At 31.8% G+C, this 20,743-nt stretch overlaps 2 protein-coding genes across 2 annotated transcripts; one reads left to right on the top strand and one right to left on the bottom strand.

Annotated features, from left to right (window-relative positions):
* Positions 1 to 1,682: 1,682 nt before the first annotated feature.
* On the bottom strand, positions 1,683 to 6,944 carry LOC121213607 (agamous-like MADS-box protein AGL62). The gene is made up of 4 exons (XM_041086405.1): positions 6,873 to 6,944; positions 5,763 to 5,862; positions 1,947 to 2,268; positions 1,683 to 1,851 (listed from the first exon to the last, which is right to left on the bottom strand). Exons 1-4 carry the CDS (start codon positions 6,942 to 6,944, stop codon positions 1,683 to 1,685), a joined length of 663 nt encoding a protein of 220 aa, XP_040942339.1.
* Positions 6,945 to 8,639: 1,695 nt separating this feature from the next.
* On the top strand, positions 8,640 to 10,436 carry LOC107921519 (agamous-like MADS-box protein AGL66). The gene is made up of 2 exons (XM_016851362.2): positions 8,640 to 8,979; positions 9,080 to 10,436. The coding sequence occupies exons 1-2, from the start codon at positions 8,665 to 8,667 to the stop codon at positions 10,235 to 10,237; spliced, it is 1,473 nt and encodes a 490-aa protein (XP_016706851.2). The 5' UTR covers positions 8,640 to 8,664; the 3' UTR covers positions 10,238 to 10,436.
* The last annotated feature ends 10,307 nt before the right edge of the window (positions 10,437 to 20,743 follow it).

Here is a 20,743-nt window from a genome sequence, read left to right as displayed (position 1 = left end):
ACGTTGCCCCAAAATTTGATGCGGTCATTGAAAGCACCAAAAATATCCTATCCCTAATAAATAATGAAAAAGAATAGTAAAAGGGAAGTAGGGTCAAATCCTCAGGGACTAGACTCGCAAAATATCTTGTTCCGTGAAATCCCAGGCAGAATCTTGCCCAAGAAAACTTGCGTTCCTGAAAAAAATAAAATAAAAAAAATAACAAAATTAAATGTTTGGATCTAAAAACAAAAAATAAAATAAAAATAGATTTACGAATATTGAATCGAAAATTAGAGAAATTAAAAATAGAGCTGAGAGAAAGAAAATTCTTATGGCAGATTCCAGCCTCCAGTTGTCTCGTTCCACCTTGGGTTCAATGCTCGGCTTTTAGATGATCCTTCCTAAATTGAATCAGCCAGTTATAGTGGAAGATGACGCCTATGACCACCAGCTCCAAGGATTTAGACTTATGATTTGTTGGAACCTGACTCTAGCCCATACTCGCTTCTGTGGGATCGTCTTATGCTAGATCAACGCTTCTCAATGGCGAATCCCACGCCATTTTGTCTCTTAGGCTCGCCAACCTCTGACGCAGTAAGCTAACAAACCGTCTGTGCAACCTTCCCAAAACATACAAAGCGGCCGCCTTTGCATACGTTGAAAAGCTTACTTTTTGAGGGACATGGATGGAAGCGTCAGCCCCGTAGTGCGGAGAAACGATGAATACTCATTGACAAGGTTAAGTACGGATTCTAAACCTTAAGAACCCTTTTTGGGGAATATCGACAACCTTTGGCTAGATGAGTTTAGTGACTCATGCTTGTGGTGGAAAAGAAAATAAATATAATAAAAATAGAGATTTTATTAAAAGGAAATATGAGAATAACAAAAGCCTAGACTTTTGGGGAGAGAGTGTTTACAGAAAAAGATCGATCTCTTTTGAGTCACTTCACCCTTTATTTATAGTGCTAGGGGAGATAGTCTAATCCTACTTAAATTCCTAAAAGATAAATACATTTAATTGAAGATAAATAAAGATAAATAAAATAAAATCCTAAAAATAATCCTTAATAATTATCTCAATATTAATTATCCTAATATAATTAAAATAGAGTTTAATAGAATAAAATCTCTTCTTTTTGCATTTCAACCCTTGTGTCCTCCATGCTTGCACTTTTGGCATCAAATTTTCATTGTGTCGCACATTAGCCCATTTTATCTCTAAATTCACGCTTTTGGCCCTTAATTTTGCTTTTGCCTCAAATGTAGTCCCTATGAGTTAAAAGATCATAAATAGCTCAAATTAGCAGGATCATACTCATAATAAATACATAATTAATACATAAAAGTACGTTATTCTAGAGTGTTATCATGACTTCTCATTGAAAAGTTGTGGATTTGTATCCATCCCTTGGATCGAACTCCCAGTGAACAGATTTGTATCCATCCCTTGGCTTGAACTCCCAGTGAAAAACTGTTGTGGATTTGTATCCATTCCTTGGCTTGAACTTCCAGTGAAAAACTATTATGGATTTGTATCCATTCCTTGACTTGAACTCCCAGGAAAAAACTGTTGTCGATTTGTATCCATTTCTTGACTTGAACTCCCAATGAAAAACCGTTTTGAATTTGTGTTCGTTCCTTAGTTTGAACTCCCAGGGAAAAGCTGCTGGCAGTTTGTATTCTGAATGATAAGTTGCTCAGCTTCCCTTTTGCATGATCTTTTTCAACTCTGCCATGGCTGATCTCAAAAACTGGAGTTGTGGGAGGCTAAGTTCTTCAATGGGGGACTCCCACCAATTTTGCTCTTGGCTTGCTTTCCTCATTTTGTCAAGCTCTTCGCCACGCTTTTTTTGGGCTTCCATTTGGCTCATCATATGATACAAATGACTTATGCACACATAATATTTATGTAATATTGTTCATTCTACTATAAAAAAAAAGAAGAAAAAGAAAATGGGTACCAAACCTCATTAAGCTGCGCGTTGAGCCGAAGGATAATTGCGTTATGATGAGCCTCAATGAGCTGCCTAGTTGGAGAAGTATCCTTTGTGTTGTGGACGTAAACATTGAGAATGTTTTCAACATCAGGGTGGCCAAAAGAGAAGACCTTATTGCCAGAAGAAAATACTCTAATGGCGATTTCAACACCACAAAGGGTACAAGGTTCACTGGCCTTTTTGAAAAGATCAGACCGACGTTTTGAGAAGGTTACTTGGAGATTGCTCTCATATTTTATTTTCGCCATCTCAATCTTTTGGCAGCCTAAGGTTTTCTTCACCGTCTCTAAAAGCAACAAACAACAAAAGACGAAGGGGAGGGAGGAGGGAGGGAGATATTTTGGAATGGGCAAGATAATTAATATAGGAAAATTTTCAATATTTATAAGGAAACTAGGAATTAGTTCTTTTAAAAATTTGAGTTGCCCAGATTCACTATATTAAGTTAATATTGTATTGTGTTTTTTTAAATTAAATTATATACTAAATAGGATGTTTGGCAATGCATAATCATTTTTATTTATAAGATTTAATCCTGCAAACACTACAGAATTAATCTTACTCAATATTCATTCAAGGATTTCATATTTCTTTTTTCTAAATATTTCGTATTTTAATTAAATATTTACACAACCAAAACTTTTATTTTTTTATAATTATAAAAAAAAACTCTTCCTCCTATTCATCCTTCTTTGTTGGCCATGACTCCATCATAGGAAAGTCCAATAGCATTCCGGCTTCTAGTGGTGGAGTAGCCGTGCCGAATTTTTTTTTTTTTGCAAAATCAAAGTTTTCTTTTTAAAAAATCACTGCTTTTCTTAAAAATCAAAGCTTTATTTCGAAATAGTTAAAAAAGATCAAAACTTTGTTTTAAAATTTTCCTTTAAAATGACTAATTTTTTTTTTATTTTTAAAAATCTAAACTCTTTTTTTTTCCTTTTACAAAATCACTACTTTTCTTAAAGATCAAAGCTTTATTCCGAAATAGTTGAAAAAAAAATCAAAACTTTGTTTTAAAATGACTAAAAACATATTTTTATTTTTAAAAATCTAAACTTTCTCCTTTAAAAAAACTGAAAAACTTTGCTAAGATAAAACCCTTTTAAAAAATACCTTTATTTTTGAAAGGGAAAGGGAAAAAAAGGGATTTTTGGGGCTCCTAGGTGCGAAGGACCGACGGTCTAGTGACATCCCCTTCATCGAAGCCCAAAACCTGATCCCTTATGACATGCCTATAGCTAAAAGAAATGAAAGAGAAATAGCATGCTTCATCTTCTTGTTTTTTTTACCTTTTAAAAAAATGAAAATGAAAAGCCTCTTTTTTTTTCTTTTCTTTCATTTCATGTATATATATTGTTTTTTTAATTTTGTTTATTTCTAAAAAAAATAATAGTTAATAATAATAGTAATAATTTGGGCTCTTGATAGACCCAAAAAGAAAAAGAAAAGAAAAGAAAAACAAATGCCTCTAATTGACCAAAATCGGGTGGGCTTCGAACGGGCCCAAATGAGAACAAAAATTTAAAGGGAACAAATGAGCCTCCAATTGGACTCAAACAAAAAAGGGTGGCTACAATGATAGAAACGTCATAGTAATCTTTTCATAATGTCGGTGCAGTCTTTTCAAATAGGCTAGTGAATTATCTACTCTTTGTGTTGTTGATATAACCATTGTAGTCTTCTCACTTGCCAAAAATGTATTCTCTTTTGGCCACCTTGTTGTAGAAGACTTTAAAAATCATTAGCATAGTGACAATACACATGATATTTTTTCCCCTTGGAAACTCAATTTGGCTCACTGTAATGTTATTTTCCTATGGCTCAACATGCAACTTACTAAGGTTTGGTAGCCATTTTATTTTTATTTTTATTTGATTTTAGAATAAACAATATTATATTAGTACTACGCCACATTTGTTTAAGATGACTCGCCAAATAGAATTCCCAAAAAGGAATGATGAAAAGCTTGACAAAAAGAAGAATGGAAGTCAAGAGGAAAGTAATAAGAGCCCCTCATTAAAGGAAGCTATCTTAGCCTCCTACAACTCAAGAAACAAAGATCTACCAAGGGAGAGTTGTAAAAGAACGTGGAAAAGGAAGTTGAGTAGCATATAATTTAGAATACAAGTCTCTAATTCAAAACTGAAAGTATTTAATATGTTGTACACTATGAAAGGTTAATTCTGAGCACTCGGAGGCATCATTTATGCATAAATTTGTATTATATATATGCTTTACATTAGAATTTCGTTTAATCCATTCAAGTAATTTCTTTCATACTTTCTTCTTTTTGTATTTAAAACTTTATAATAAGAAAGGGAAAAGGAAAACAAAATTTAATTGAGCAAGATAAAAATGGCGTTGCCAAAATTCGTAAGTAATTGTTCACTATTAACAATTATTTTCATTCCAAATTTAGGTGCCAGTTTCTTTTAAATAGGGAAAGTTTTTTTTATTATGTAAACATTCTATTCAAAAGATTAATTACGACTTCTCAAAAGACACATTTATGCATCAATAATAGGTATTTTACATGCAAAGTTTATCTTTAGATAGGATGTCATAGTCTCAAGATAAGAAATTTTATTTTTTCATATGTTAAGATATATAACAAAAGTTTACTAATTGAAAGGACGATTTCAAGCAATTAAATTAATTTATTTTGAGTGATATAGTCACAGTTGAAGTGATAAAGTTGTTCAATGCTAACATTAATGTTCCCTTAAAAATTTTGTATTGTATATTTTCAGGAATGCAATTGTTCCCATGTTTGGGCCCCAATGTGAGAACAATTTCAAGCCCCAAATAGCGATTTAACCTTATTTAATTCAAACAATATACAATACAAAATTAACCTAGCATAGTGACTTGGGATAACTAAAATGGTTAAAAAGCTAATTCTTAGTTACTTAGAAAGTCTTAATATTCTCTACTATTATTTACCTTTCCTACTCCAAAATATCTCTCACTTTCAGTCACTTACACACTCACTCACTCGCTCACTCACCTCTCTCTCTCTCTCTCTCTCTCTCTCTCTCTCTCTCCGTAACACCCTTTGCCCAACCTGATCATCGGGTCCAAGCTACAATATGCTACATTTGTTGTCAGAGCAACTACAAACAATTATACACTATTTGATCATTAATACATGTAATTAAGTGTAAACCACATTCATGTTAAGCTAAATAATCATTTCTGAGTCTCACATGAGCTTACAAAAGCTCTTTTGTTGACCTGAGGTTGATTTACGACCAAATTGTAAAGTTTTCAAAATCTCGGTCCGACATAGCGACTTCATGGTCTCTTCATCGTGATATCGCCAACTCAGTGAGTCACCTCACAACTTATGGCATCATGATATCTCTACATCACTTACTGTCAGCTTATGCCACAACATTGGGGGTTCGTGGTTGCGACGGTTCTCTTGTTTTTGGCAAAATGCACATTTGGTACCTATTCAATCGTTTTCAACCAAAACATTTCATCACATTCAGCCATATATCAATTCCACCTATACCAAAACATATATAAAAAAAAAGCTAAAACAAGTTCATAACATTTGAATTCAACCATTTAACATGACATTCAATACATGATCATCATTTAGGTTCAATCAATCCATTTGTTCACCTAAACATATCAACTATGTCATTCAAGTTCAACACATGATTACCTATACATTTTTGAACACCAAGAACCTATATGACCTTAGTATGAGCCAAAACCAAAAACATACACCAATTATGTTTCAAGCATAACATCAATTATACCAATACCAACCTTTCATCAACTTAGTTACACTAATTACCTCATTTTCTAATCTTTCACATACAAAATCATACAAGATTATATCATCACTCATACTAGCAATTCCATACATCTACCAAGTCATAATAAAATTGTATTACACAAGTTCAACCATACTACAATTGCCACATAACCAACTATTTGAAATGACCATTTGCACACTAAGGTGCCCCTATATACATGCCACAAAATTTAGACAGAAAAGAACGTAATTCTATTGTGTTTTGATAGTGTGTGCTTCCCACTGATCCAGTCGATAAGTTTTACAAGGTGACGATCTATAAGGGAAGGGAAACAACTAGACTAAGCATACCAATGCTTAGTAAGTTCAACTAAAATTACGATGTTTACCTTGATCATTTAAATTATAATAATTAAAAATCATTTAGGCATTCAAAATGGCTATCCTTAGCATATATTGGCATAACTAGGCACTTGACAACATTAACAATAAAATAGGTTAGACATGCTTATATATCATGAATAATATCACTAACATTAAGATAATCACATGGCACATATCAAGTTATAAATATATATCATTTCATTGTCAATGCCTTTTCAAGTCACTCATTTTAATTAAAATGAATATTGTCCAATGAAACTCTAGTAAAATGGACTTGGATACACGGGTGAATTAAGTTTCTCGTTCGAGCTGAAATCACCTCAGGTTACCAGTCCAGGCTAAACCTATGTTATATATAACCTGAGAATCTGCAACAAAGCTAGATCTCGTTAAATAACCCGAGAATCTATAACAAATGCTAGATCTCGTTATATAACATGTAAAATCTCTATTCAAACATGCATATAATCCTATTTGTATGTCAATTGTATATAATTTTTTACTGCAAAGTGGTTTTTCTTTTCAAAGAAGTTATGATAATTCCTTCCGAAGTCGAATGAAACCGTTACGTAAGCAAATTGCATCTTCAAACTTTACAAAGACAAAATTTTCATTTCAAAGTGAAAATCCTGCTATGAATTTCCTAATCACTCAAAAATCTCTATGTTTAATCTTTGCACCGAATTTTGCTCCAAATTTTTCAATGAACTAATTAGCTAGTGAAACTTCTAATGTACCTGTGCAACTCGGAATCTCTGTATCAAAGTTGCCAGCACATGACTAAAGTCACCAGCACATGACGGCGACATCTAAAGTGGCCTGCCGCTGCTGGCGACATCCCCCAAAATCGTTGTGTTTTACCAACATCTTTTGAGGACGCCATCTCATGCCTTCAACTTTTTCCAAGTACTGTATATTTTTTTTAACTAAATAATTGACCAGTTAACCTATTTTACTATTTTTATTTTTACATTTTACATATATGAAAATAAAATAAAATAAAATAAAACCTATTTTCTCCTTATCATCAACTGTTAAAAAGAGGCAGATTAGAAATCATTTATTCAGAAAAAGGAAAGTGCCAACCGCTGATTTGTATACATTTAATCCAACAAAGCTTACATTTTTTACCTCATATATTTCTGAAAACGCCTCTATTAATTTCTTAAATGGTTAATGTTTCCTAGATACTCCAAATCCTCCCCTTTGGAGGCAAATCTAGAACTTCATTTTACCATATGCCTCATTGGAAATGATTCAGAAACATATCCAAATGTTGTTAAGCAATTTATAGCAAACCCTGTATATTTAATCATTATATTTTCATGTTAATTCAATAAGGTTAAACAGGAGAGGAAACCTTATTAACTTCAATTCCAAACTGCCCAAATCCTTAACTTACTATTCTTGTGTCGGCTTCTGAATTTAATCCTGTTGAGTTCATTTGCTTCATCCATTCCTACAAAGTTTACAGCTCATTTATAATTCATGTAAGTGCACCTTCAATATAAGAAAATGCTTAACTTTGGTATTCTACTCTTGAATTAGATTCCTAATACACTAATTAGGAATCATTGTAGCACGAAACCATTATCCTGCTATTCTTCAAAAATTAATTAAAAGCTTCACTTCAAACGGAAAGGTTTAGCTATATATCCTCTAAACTTTCTATATGAAAGGTTAATTATCACATATGGGAGGAGGCATTAATATATCAAATGGTTTTTACATACAAGTTTACTCCATTCAAACAATTTCTTTCATATGTATGTATAACTTTATGGTAAGAAAGAATATATATATATATATATATATTAAAAAGAGCGAGAAAGAAGTGGTGCCGCCAAAATTCATAAGTAGCCGTTGGCTTCCAACGGTTTTGGGCCTTTCAAAAATTAGTTAAAAGTTTCTTTTTGAAATAGTAATGTTTTAACTATCTTAAACACTTTCTATACAAAAGATTAATTATGACCGAAAGAGGCATTTATGCATCATCTGGTATCTACATATAGAGTTTATAGTTAGATGGAATGTTGTAGTTTCAAGATAATAATAAAAAAAAAAACTTAACTTCAAAATTTTAAATTAATTAGTTTTGGCCTATTGAAGTGATAAAATTGTCCAATCCGGACACTAAATATCCCTAATAATCCACCATCTTCTTCCCTAATATTATAATTATAAAAAAAATAAAAGTTTTGGTTGTGTAAATATTTAGAAAAAAAATATGAAATAATTGAATGAATATTGAGTAAGATTAATTCTGTAGTGTTTGCAGGATTAAATCTTATAAATAAAAATGATTATGCGTTGCCAAACATCCTATTTGGTATATAATTTAATTTAAAAAAATACAATACAATATTAACTTAATATGGTGAATCTGGACAGCTCAAATTTTTAAAAGAACTAATTCCTAGTTTCCTTATAAATATTGAACATTTTCCTGTATTAATTATCTTGCCCATTCCAAAATTTCCCCCTCCCTCCTCTCTCCCCTTTGTCTTTTGTTGTTTGTTGGTTTTAGAGATGGTGAAGAAAACCTTAGGCCGCCAAAAGATTGAGATGGTGAAAATAAAAGATGAGAGCAATCTCCAAGTAACCTTCTCAAAACGTCGGTCTGGTCTTTTCAAAAAGGCTAGTGAACTTTGTACTCTTTGTGGTGTTGAAATCGCCATTATAGTATTTTCACCTGGCAATAAGGTCTTCTCTTTTGGCCACCCTGATGTTGAAAACATTCTCAACCGTTATGTCCACAACACAAAGGATACTTCTCCAACTTGGCAGCTCATTGAGGCTCATCGTAATGCTATTATCCTTCGGCTCAACGCGCAGCTTACTGAGGTTTGGTACCCGTTTTCTTTTTCTTCTTCTTCTTCTTCTTTTTATTGTAGAATGAACAATATTACATAAATATTATGTGTGCATGAGTCATTTGTATCAGATGATGAGCCAAATAGAAGCCCAAAAAAAGCGTGGCGAAGAGCTTGACAAAATGAGGAAAGCAAGCCAAGAGCAAAACTGGTGGGAGTCCCCCATTGAAGAACTTAGCCTCCCACAACTCCAGTTTCTGAGATCAGCCATGGCAGAGTTGAAAAAGATCGTGCAAAGGGAAGCTGAGCAACTTATCATTCAGAATACAAATTGCCAGCAGCTTTTCCCTGGGAGTTCAAGCCAAGGAACGAACACAAATTCAAAACAGTTTTTCATTGGGAGTTCAAGTCAAGAAATGGATACAAATCGACAACAATTTTTTCCTGGGAGTTCAAGTCAAGGAATGGATACAAATCCACAACAGTTTTTCACTGGAAGTTCAAGCCAAGGAATGGATACAAATCCACAACAGTTTTTCACTGGGAGTTCAAGCCAAGGGATGAATACAAATCCACGACATCCACCTCAGTTCTTCTCTCCCCCACAACATCCACCACAGTTCTTCACTAGGAGTTCAAGCCAAGGGATGGATACAAATCCGTTCACTAGGAGTTCAATCCAAGGGATGGATACAAATCCACAACTTTTCAATGAGAAGTCAAGCCAAGGAATGGAGACAAATCCACAACATCCACCACAGTTCTTCACTGGGAGTTCAATCCAAGGGATGGATACAAATCCACAACAATTTTTCACTAGGAGTTCAAGCCAAGGAATGGATACAAATCCACAACATCTACCACAGTTCTTCACTGGGAGTTCAATCCAAGGGATGGATACAAATCCACAACAGTTTTTCACTAGGAGTTCAATCCAAGGGATGGATACAAATCCACGACAGCTTTTCCCTGAGAAGTCAAGCCAAGGAATGGATACAAATCCGCAACAGTTTTTCACTGGAAGCTCAATCCAAGAGATGGATAGAAATCCATCATTGTTTTTCATTGGGAGTTCAAGCCAAGGAGGGACTCCTAATTATGAGACAATGAACAACAATATGGCATTGAATGCAAATAGGATGGGTGGGGAATACATTGATCCGAATATGATAGCTCCAACTCCAAATTACAATCCTAATCCTCCTGCTGAAGGACACATCTATCCCAACCCTGAGGGATCCGATATTCTTGCTCCAACTTCTCCTGGATTTGGTAGTGGGCTTTTCTAGTTAGTTAATTTCTTTGTGTTGAATGGTAGCCACAGTTTAAGTTCTCTTTATGGCTCTATTATAATGTATTTTGGCTTTTGAGTTGGTTCTCCATGTGTAATCTTTTGAATTTGGTTCAAAGACTGTTGTTATTTTTGTTAGATTGGGATACTGATGATGATAATTGTCTGCTAAAAAAGAGAAGCAAAGAAAAAACGAAATAGCAGCTGGCTTCCAATGGTTCTTCGTGTTTCAAAATTTAATTTCAAGTTTCTTTGTTATAATAAAGAAAAATTAAAAGGGCGGGAAAGAAATGGCGCTATTATTAGAATACAGAAGTAGCCGTTGACTTCCAACCATTCTTCGCCTTTCAAAAATTAACACATCTTCTATACAAAAGGTTAATTATGATCTACTTGTATATTTCAATGAGTACCCAGTGACATTCCATTTTTAGTCTTTCCACCTTAATTCCATACCTCCCTCCAATTTTATAAAAACAAAAGCTTTATCTTACCCCTCCACTTAATTTTTCGCATACCTCAATATTAGCAATTAATTAAATTTTTTAAACTTTTAAAAATTCAAAAGAATTATAAAAATTATTATACAGTGTATAAAATATAGATTTTTAATTGTTAATTACGTGAGCAAAGTTAAGAAACGTTAATTTTTTTTTTATCTATGTTAGAGTGATTTGATAAATAATACAAATTTAAGACTAAAAACTAAAATAAATTTTTTTATAAAATTGAAATTCCAAAAATATAAGGGTTGCCAAAACATCATATCCTAAACTAGTATATAATTTAATTCAAACAAAATACCAAACGTAGGAATTTTGACAGCTCAGACAGTTCAAATCTAACCCTTAGCTTCCTTTTAAATACTTAATAGTTTCTCTATTAATTAGCTTGCCTAGTCTTTCCGCGGATATTCCAAAAATTAGTGGAAATTTCCATCTTTTGCCCTCATCTTATAATTTATTAAAAAATAATTTTTCAAAAAGTATTAAAAAATACTTTAAATGAAAAAGTAATTTTAAAAAAAAATCGATATGTATTGTTTACGGTGCTGTTAAAAAACTGATTTTAAAATTTTAAAATATTCATTTTAAACATAAAATTATAAAGTAAAGGCGATATTAAATACATTAATATTATAATTTATGATATATCAATTTTAATATTTTAAGAAATTAATATAAATTATTTATAAAATTTAATCAATATATAAATTATATTTTAAATATTAAAATTACACACATAAATTAAGAACAGACATTATTGATTCAAACACAAAGTATATTTTTTCCTGTATTATTTTTCTCCTAAGATGCCAAGTAAGTAGTACACTACAAGTGAAATGGGTTTTTTGCAAATACATTACATATTGAAACATATATAAAAACTTAGAGATAATTAGCTAAATTTAATTTTCAAAGTGCGAATTTCAATGACAAATGTAAATTTTGAATTTGACACATAATATTAAAATAAATTGTTATTAAATATTTTAATAATTTAATTATCTATTTATTAATTATAATGATATTAAATATCGTTGCATACAATTGAAAGATTTGCAATGTTGTTAATTTATAGAAACACTAAACTAATAATAAAGTTTGCCATTAATTTTTAAATTTTACATGGTGCCATACGTAATTTTCTTTTACCTAATTTCATTTCGAAATCATAATAGTGCACACTGTAATTTCGGTCTTATCGAATAGTTTATTTATTAATATTTCGGTGTATTTCGATTTGTTTCGATCTATATTGGTTTGGATTGGTAGGTATCAATTCATGCTAATTTGTACAACCTTTTGATATTTTAATCAACTTTTAATTTTTTTTATCTTAACCATTTTAATTTTCTAAAATTACATTTAAATTTGATTTTTTTTTTGTATTCTTCATATATGTTTTACAGTACATGTTCAAGGTTTATAGTTGTTCCTCCCAACAATGCCGTCTCCAAGGTTCAAACTTGCATCTTCCCTTGCGAATGCAACGTGCCTTACCATTGCACCCAACACTTGTTGGTACAAAAGTTTAACTTTATTACTTATAATTAGCATGATTTTTCTTGTCGATTGAGTCTTAGCTCAATTGACATCGGCATTGTTGCCAGTGTAATAGGATGTAGTCTCGAGGAAGATATAGGCTCGAGTGCGCTAAAACGCACTATCCTCCTATTTAAGGACGTAGGCAAATATGCATGTTTAAACCAACTCATATAATTTATCCAATCTTAAAGAAGATATTTTGGGTATATATTTCTTGTACCCAAAATATCATTTATTTATTTTAATTAATTAATTAGTTAATTAACTTAAATAATTTATTTTTTTAACCCAATTCTAATTCCGTTAAAGTCATGATAACTTTACCATACTAGAATCTATGATATTAATTTAATTAACTTGTTCTCATGGAATCATGATGACTAAAATTAATTTAACTTCCCTTCAAACTTCAATTATTTACTTACAAATTAATTAAATAATAATTCAAAGACATTAATTTAATTATCTAGTCATCTCTTTTTCATAGTGAGAAAATGCATTCATTGCGGATAGTGATGCATGCAGTCTATTTCTCTAGTTCATGGTTTCACATTTTTCATATCATCAATTAATGCAAACCATCAAGGTTGTACCGAGCTAGCGAAGGACCAATTGGACACATATAATTAGGGCTCAAATAATTTGTAATTAAGTTTCAGCTTTTCATATATTAATTACAACATTATTTAGTCATGGGGTCATTCCACTAAAGTACCATGACTAAGTTGTCCCCATTATATATTACTACGAAAGCTACTACATTAAGTGTTTGTCTAAGGACCTTGTGATATGTGTGTTACCCTCATAGGATATCATTGATCTCTTTGGGATAAAATTCGTTATCCTAATATGATATATTTTATCTCATGGTAATCATTACATCTTCCTACATGAAAATTCAATTACCAACAAATAGTAATTAAATCATTCTTCTTTAGACAAATGAACCATGGTCACGTTACTTTTCATCTATCATGTAATACCAATGAGAGGATATTATTTACCCTTTATTGGGCTATGAATTCCACTGTAAGTGAAGCTATGTCATGTAGAAGTCGTATATCCAATGTACCAATGTTTGACTTTATTACCAATTGAACTCAAACTTTTATACATCAAAGTATACGAGTCAAACACACATAGTCCATCACTTACTCGGGATTAATGTAAATCACACTATGAACACCAAAAATGAATAAATCAATAAACTATTCTAAGATGTATCCTCCTCAGGTCATGTTCGATTTATTGTTAGTCCAAACAATCAGATCTATGTCCTTATCTTTTGAAAGTCATCCGCTTCGATACCCAAGACAATATATCTCCCAATTAGGACTTAATAGACGGCATAATAGTCTTTCAATTGACTTGCTCAATTTCTATTAGACTACGAACTTGTCTAGATTATCTACTAATACAAGTTGCCTTCTCGCATTATAATCCGGCCACATAATGTAACTTAGTATTAGTTAAACACTAGATAATCAATGAGCTAATATTTGCTTTCATTTTTTTGCGCAAAAACCATTTGAGGATATTATAAAATATATATTAACGATAATGATAGAATTTATTAAATCAATTTGTTTGAAAAATTACATATACATAAAGTACATAAACAATATCACTACACTAAAGGCATTAAATGACACTAGATCATGACAGTAATCTTGTATAAGACATTGCAATGAGCAATCTATTGTCCTTTATACTATTAGGCTTGTCTTTCTTCGATATAAGATAAATTATAGTATCATTAAGCTCTATAGGGAACTCACCTCGTTCACGTTACCCACAACACTGGGAAAAAATGTTTGCACCAATAAGAGGCCAACACGTCTGGTAAAAAGTTGAATTCAACTTACCAAGACCTAGTGTCTTTTCAGGATGCATATCCATCACTGTCGTGTGAAATTCTATCAAGCTAAAGGGTGCCAACAATCTTTCATTCTAGCCTTGTGTAATACACCTAGGGTGTTGGATCTAGTGCCCTAAATGTAGTATTTTCATCTAATTACACTTGTAATTTTTTGAACAAATTGATTAATAAAAGTATTCATTAATTAATATACTTTGTATTATTATCCTCAAATAGTTTTTGAACACAAAGCAAAATAGAAGCAAATGTTGCTCATTGGTTGTTTAATATTTAAACTAATACTAAGAGGTATTATGTGGTCGAATCATAGCACAGAAAGACAACTTCTATTAGTAGAAAAACCTAAACATGTCCTTATTCTAATAAAAAAATGAGCAAAACAATTGAAAGACTAATATTGTATCAAGTCCAATTAGAGAGATGTCTTGTCTTGGGCATTGAGTGAATGACTCCTAGAAGATATAGACATAGATGTGACTGACTGGACTAACAGTACATTAAACAAGACTCAAATTGAATAGATCCTGAATTTGTTTATGAATTTATCCACTTGTGATGTTTATAGTGTGACATACCTCAATCCTGAGTGGATCGCGGACTATGTATACGTGACTCATACACTTTGATGTAAGTAGAAGCCTGAGTTCAAATAGATTAGGAGCCAAAAGCTGGTGTATTGGGTGTACGACTTTTGCCGTATGTAGCGTCATTCATAATAGTGAAATTCATAGCCTAAGACATGGGTAAATAATATCCTGTCACTGATATTATATGGTTGATGAAAAGCAAGCATGGTCATAGGTTGTTCGTCTTTGTGATGAATGACTTGATTACGATTTGATAGTAATTAACTGTTCATGAAGGAAGATGTAATGATTACCATGAGATAAAATAAGATCATAATAGGAGAACGTATATTATCCCAAAGAGATCAATGATATCCTACGAGGGCAACACACTTATGACAAGGTCATTGGACGAGCAATGAGTAGTTGCTTTCATAATGGTATGTCGTTAGGGAGAGCTCAATCATGATTCTATAGTTGAATGACTTTGTGACTAAATGAGTTTATATTTAATAGGTGAAAAGCTGAAACTTACTTATAAATCATTTGAGCCCTAGTTACATATGTCCAATCAGAAATGAATTGCGTGTTTGAATAGAAATGAACGGAGTGAATAGAAATAGAGAAACAGAAAACATTTAAGAATGATTATGGTTTTTTCCAAAATTGAGAAATGGAATCATTTGAAAATGAATGCGGTTTTCTCAAAATGGAAATGGAAATGTAAATGAGAAATGATACATTTGCAAATGTACATTGATTACTCAAAAATGATCAGGAGAATGAGTTTATGTTTTTAAGTTGTTTTAAAGCCTGAAAATGAAAATAAACCATTCAATAATAATGGACATGCTCAGTGGTGAAATATTAAATATATTTTCTCGAAATTTTACTAAGGCTAAAACCATCAAAATTTTACTAGGGGTAAATGTGTAAAAAAAAAATCCAATGGTAAAATTGGGATGAGAAAATTATTTAATATAAATATATTGAAGTTTATTTTGGGAAATACAAAGGCAGAATTGGCTTGGATCAAATTACAAAGTATTAGGTCAAAAATTCAGAAAAGTACTCGTAATTGTATTTGATTTGAGAGAGGCCCAAAGCCTCTTATGTAACATGAATGGGGTGGCAACCCTAATAGGATTACTAGGGTGTGTTATCCACCCCACTCCTACTCTAAGTAAGAAGTTGTTTTTCTATTTGAAATAAATCACTACAACTCAATAAGGGTTTTACTTTCTCTTTTATAAATAGATGACACTGATAAAACTATTTACACAACTTTGATAGATTGTTACTCTACTGAAAAATAGAGAGAATTTATTCTCAACTATTAAATATATTAAAATAGAGAATATTTAACAATTCTAATGGTGTCTATTAAAAGAAGAGAGAATTTTTATTTTCACCCCAAAAAGAAAAGAAAACTTTTCTAGTTTTGTGTTTTGTTTCAAACCCACACTCAAAGTAGTTCATTGTATGAGAATAGCGGAGAAGATCATTTGGTTGAAAGCCGAAAATGTAACAGCCCACCTGACGGAGACTCAATATCAAGTTACTGTTTGGCGTATAAGTTGTTAAGTCAAGGGTAGTCAAGGGTAGATTTGAGTAAGTAAAGTATTTATTTTGGCTGAGTGGCGTACTCTATGGGATTCGTCATCTGGCGAACTCCAAGGTTTGGCGAACTCTAGGGTTTGCTAGACTCATTTGTTATGTATCCGCCCACCCTAGATGTTTTGGGCGAACTCGTTAAGTTCGCAATTTTAATAGATTTGTTTCTATATTTAGTACATATTATGATAGCTTAATTAGTAATGTTGGGGTTTAGTTAAGTCCTAGTTAGAACTAAAATAGAATGATGTAAATGATTAGACTTAAAAATTCTTAAGTGCGTTTAATCACAGGAATCAAGGGTGCTTGTGGGATTATTTGATTTTTCCATTAAATCTTGTCTCCGTTGCATAAGTATATAAGGATATTGTTGGCCATCATGAGTCACCTTTACATCTTCTTCTTCCTTGAATTTTTCTATAAGTTTCTAGAAAACCTTAAAGTAGAAAGCTTCATCGAAAAGGGTTCTCAATGTTTAGTGAGCACCTACGCTTGTTCCAGCTTACTGGTAATTTCTAGTAAACCCTTAGGTTATTATCGAAGAAATTCACGTGTTTATAATATTACATGCATAGATCTTAGAACTATTTATGAAGAAGGAAACTTCTTGATTTTGGGTTGTTGGATACTGATTCTTGTATGCATGTTAAGTTTCGATAGTTTAATAATTTGATAGGGAAACTTATCTTTCTTTTAGCTCAAGAAGCTAACAAAGGCCCCAGCAACAATGGCAAATAACCTACTGAGTAGATCACTGTACTAGACTTTCTGGTGATTTCCTTCTTACTTCACTAAAGCCCGATAAAATTTGACGAAATTATATCACTTTTAATTTGGACTAATATTTTATGATATTAAATTATAACATGCAATTATGCTTATTATATATGTGATGTACATATTTTTCCAACTATCTCCCATTTGGACCACATATATATCGATTACCTTATAATTACAAGTCCTTACATAACCTTTTGAGCTCAAAACCTTACTATCATATTCAAAAGGTATTCTGAACAATCTTATCCATTAATTATGTTAACATAGGACCAAGATGACTTTCGTTACATATATCGTAACTAAATTCATCCCTGATCATGTGTATTAGCACAGTCAAATGGCATAGATCAAGTATGGAAGTGTAGCGTATAAATTACATGCAATGTGATCTAACATGTTTATTTCCAACTGGTCCTCCTTAACCTTAGTGAGATCAAATTTTACTAAAATCAAAGTGTGAATAAACTAAATACACTTTATTTTTGAAGAAAATATCATTAATATCTGTAAACTAAAATAGCTGAAAAATGTGTCTATAATAGAAAATCATTTAAAATTACAAACTCCCACTAAAATTGAATATCTTCAAAATACATTACACCCATATAAGCAGTGTGCTTAAAAAAACCTCGGATGGTAGTCCCTCACTAAGGGATCCACAGTCATGGAGTTTTTACCATTATACTCGATAGACACCTGACCACTTTGAACTCTTACTTTAACAACTAAGAATTTAAAGCCCATGTGCTTTGACTTTCATGTGTTATTGTTGTTATTGGAATAAATGACTACAATTTGTTGTCACAATTTGCACCTTAGTGACAAAATTTTGCCTCCATATTCCATTAAAATCAGAGTTTGTATACCTGACGATTTCTAACTTACCAAACCTCTGATATGTGAGCATATAATTTTTTTTTGAAGATAATGTATGAATCATTTGGTTGTTTTCCAACCATCCACACTCGAATTGATCAAATATCTACACAACATCCAAACAATGTACACAATATCTAGACATGTGCAAACTTGAACAAATATTAGACTTCTCACTGCTAAAATGTGAAGAATCTTGTGCATTTCCATAATCTCAAAATCATTCTTGGGGCATTGATTAAGACTATTCTTACTCCCACTAAACTTCTGATATATACAATCATTAACTAAACCCATCTTGTAACCAAATGAGATAATCACTTGGTGAATAATGTAATACCACTAACAAAAGGCCTAATTAAGCCCATGGATGAATTTTTTTAATTTGCAAACAAATAACTTTGCATCGCTGAACACAAAGTTTTCTAGTTACACCATATAAATCATCTCATCAATGTCACCATTGAGAAATACAGTCTTAATATCCATATAATGTAGCTCAAGGTCAAAATATATCTCTAAAGTCATTATAATTATTTCTCTAGTGGACCTTTTTAGTGTCATGAGTTCTTGAGGTTTTAGATTTTGTTACTTAACCTAAAGGTTCAATGACATTTGATAAGCTATAAAAACAACATATTTTAATCGCATTCTTAATGCATTTTTGGATGATTAATTATGCAAATTAGTGAATTTGATGCTCCTAATACTTTAAATTCATGTTTCTATACTTGGGAGAGCATTTGGGAGCGAAAAGAGCGAAAAACAAGCCAAAATCAAACAAATAGAGTTGTTTTCAGGAGCTACACGGCCTTGGCATTTCCACACGGGCTAGGCACATACCCGTGTGAGCCATACGGGCTGGACACACGCCTATGTACCAGATCGTGTCGATTTCGCATCTTACTTCCCAAATACACGGAAAAACTTAATTTTTAGGCTGTCTGAGCATTCTAAAGTCTATAAATACCCATTAGAAGAAGACATAAAGGGGTAATTAGAGAAGATCAAAGAAAACACTCGAAGAACACCATCAGAATAAACTCGGAAGTGAATCTCCATCAAGATTGAAAATCTCCTTTTAATTTCTTTCGAAGTTTTATTAAGTTTTTTTATGTCTTGTGGTTATTCTGAATTTGAGATGTTTTCATTCAGGATTATGAACTAAATTCCCTAGATACCTAGGGAAGATGAAACCTATGATGAATCCTTTTATTTAATTTCTGGTTTTACACAATAAATACTTGATTCTTATTCTCAATTATGTGTGCTTATTTCTTGTTTTAATATTTTCAAGATATTAATTCATGTTTAATGTGCTTAATTCAGTGGAGGAAAAGTTTCTGTTTAAGAGTAGATCTAGCATAATTGAGTGGAGTTGCATGCAATCCTAGAAATAGAACGACATAAATCTACTGGATTAGAGTCAAATCTAATAAGGGAATCCATAGATCGAGTTAATGTGACGATAAGAGTTTTAATTAGAAAGAGATTTCAATTAATCAACCTAGAGTTAGTTGATGCAATCCTAGAAATAGAACGACATAAATCTACTGGATTAGAGTCAAATCTAATAAGGGAATCCATAGATCGAGTTAATGTGACGATAAGAGTTTTAATTAGAAAGAGATTTCAATTAATCAACCTAGAGTTAGTTGTTTTTACTCTCGAAAGAGATATTAACATAACTTAGGAATTTCTACAGATCAAGACACCAAGCGAATAAATCGTTTAATTAAGATTCTTAATAATAGGTGAAGTCTAGGTGGATTCTTTCCTAGGTATTGTCTCTCTCACTTGTTAATATTCGATTATTTATTTGATTCATTCTCTGTTGTGCTCTTAGTTAAATTAGCTTAGTAAATTTAGATTAAAACACATCACCCCAAATTATCAACTAAATAATAGAAAAATAGTAATTATTAATACTCTTAGTCCTCGTGGATACGATATTCTCTACTCACCATATTTATACTATTGTTCGATAGGTGCTCTTGCCTTTGTCGTATTTATAGTTAGTTTAGTGGCCATCAACATTTTCTTGATTCAGTGTTTCTACTTGAACAATTTTAGGTATAATAGACTTTTCCTAATCATACTCGATAGCAAGTAAAAGAATGTGTTGAGAAATATCAACATATTCTTCTCCAAAGACAATATCCTTAATGCCCTCTCTCTCACAAACTAAACATCCTCAAAAAATAAGCATTATACATCTTAAAAATAACCTTAGTAGTGGGATCATAAAATTTTAAACCCTTAGATCTTTCAAAGTATCCGAAAAATCAAAGGGATTAATAATACCGTTGGACACAAGTTCTCAATTCTCTTTTTCTTTTAGAGATGTAACCCAATCTCTTGTGTCACAACGAAGCTGCATTCTTATTAGTTAATTTGTGTTTCTTTCCTATTACGATAGTATGCAAGGATTTATATAAGGAAGCAATAGTATCAAACATATATATATTATCATAACCTGATAAAAAATCAGAACCAACCAAATTTGAATTATTAAAGAGACTAAATTTTTCATTTCCAAATTAACAAAAATAACCATATTTGTCCAATGCTGAAATGGAAATCAAGTTCCGCCTAAAAGATGGTACAAAAACTCTCATTCAAATTCAAATAAAATTCAGTTCTTAATAATAATCTAAAAGTCCCTATTGCTTCAAATTTTATCAAATTACCGCCAGCTTCATAGATGTATCTTTCATCATCATTAGGCTTTCAATAATTCT

Source organism: Gossypium hirsutum, chromosome D01 (assembly GCF_007990345.1).
Source record: "Gossypium hirsutum isolate 1008001.06 chromosome D01, Gossypium_hirsutum_v2.1, whole genome shotgun sequence".
Lineage (NCBI taxonomy): Eukaryota > Viridiplantae > Streptophyta > Magnoliopsida > Malvales > Malvaceae > Gossypium > Gossypium hirsutum.
The sequence above is the reverse complement of the archived record's forward strand: the minus strand, read 5'-3'. Positions and strand labels throughout refer to the sequence as shown.

Coding starts and splice junctions, on each gene's coding strand:
- LOC121213607 (XM_041086405.1), bottom strand. CDS start 6,944: ATGTCGCCGTCATGTGCTGGTGACTTTAGTCATGTGCTGGCAACTTTG. Junction 5,863..6,872: donor AGAGATTCCGAGTTGCACAG/GTACATTAGAAG, acceptor ATGACTTGGTAG/ATGTATGGAATTGCTAGTAT. Junction 2,269..5,762: donor TGTAACTAAGTTGATGAAAG/GTTGGTATTGGT, acceptor TGTTGCTTTTAG/AGACGGTGAAGAAAACCTTA.
- LOC107921519 (XM_016851362.2), top strand. CDS start 8,665: ATGGTGAAGAAAACCTTAGGCCGCCAAAAGATTGAGATGGTGAAAATA. Junction 8,980..9,079: donor TCAACGCGCAGCTTACTGAG/GTTTGGTACCCG, acceptor CATTTGTATCAG/ATGATGAGCCAAATAGAAGC.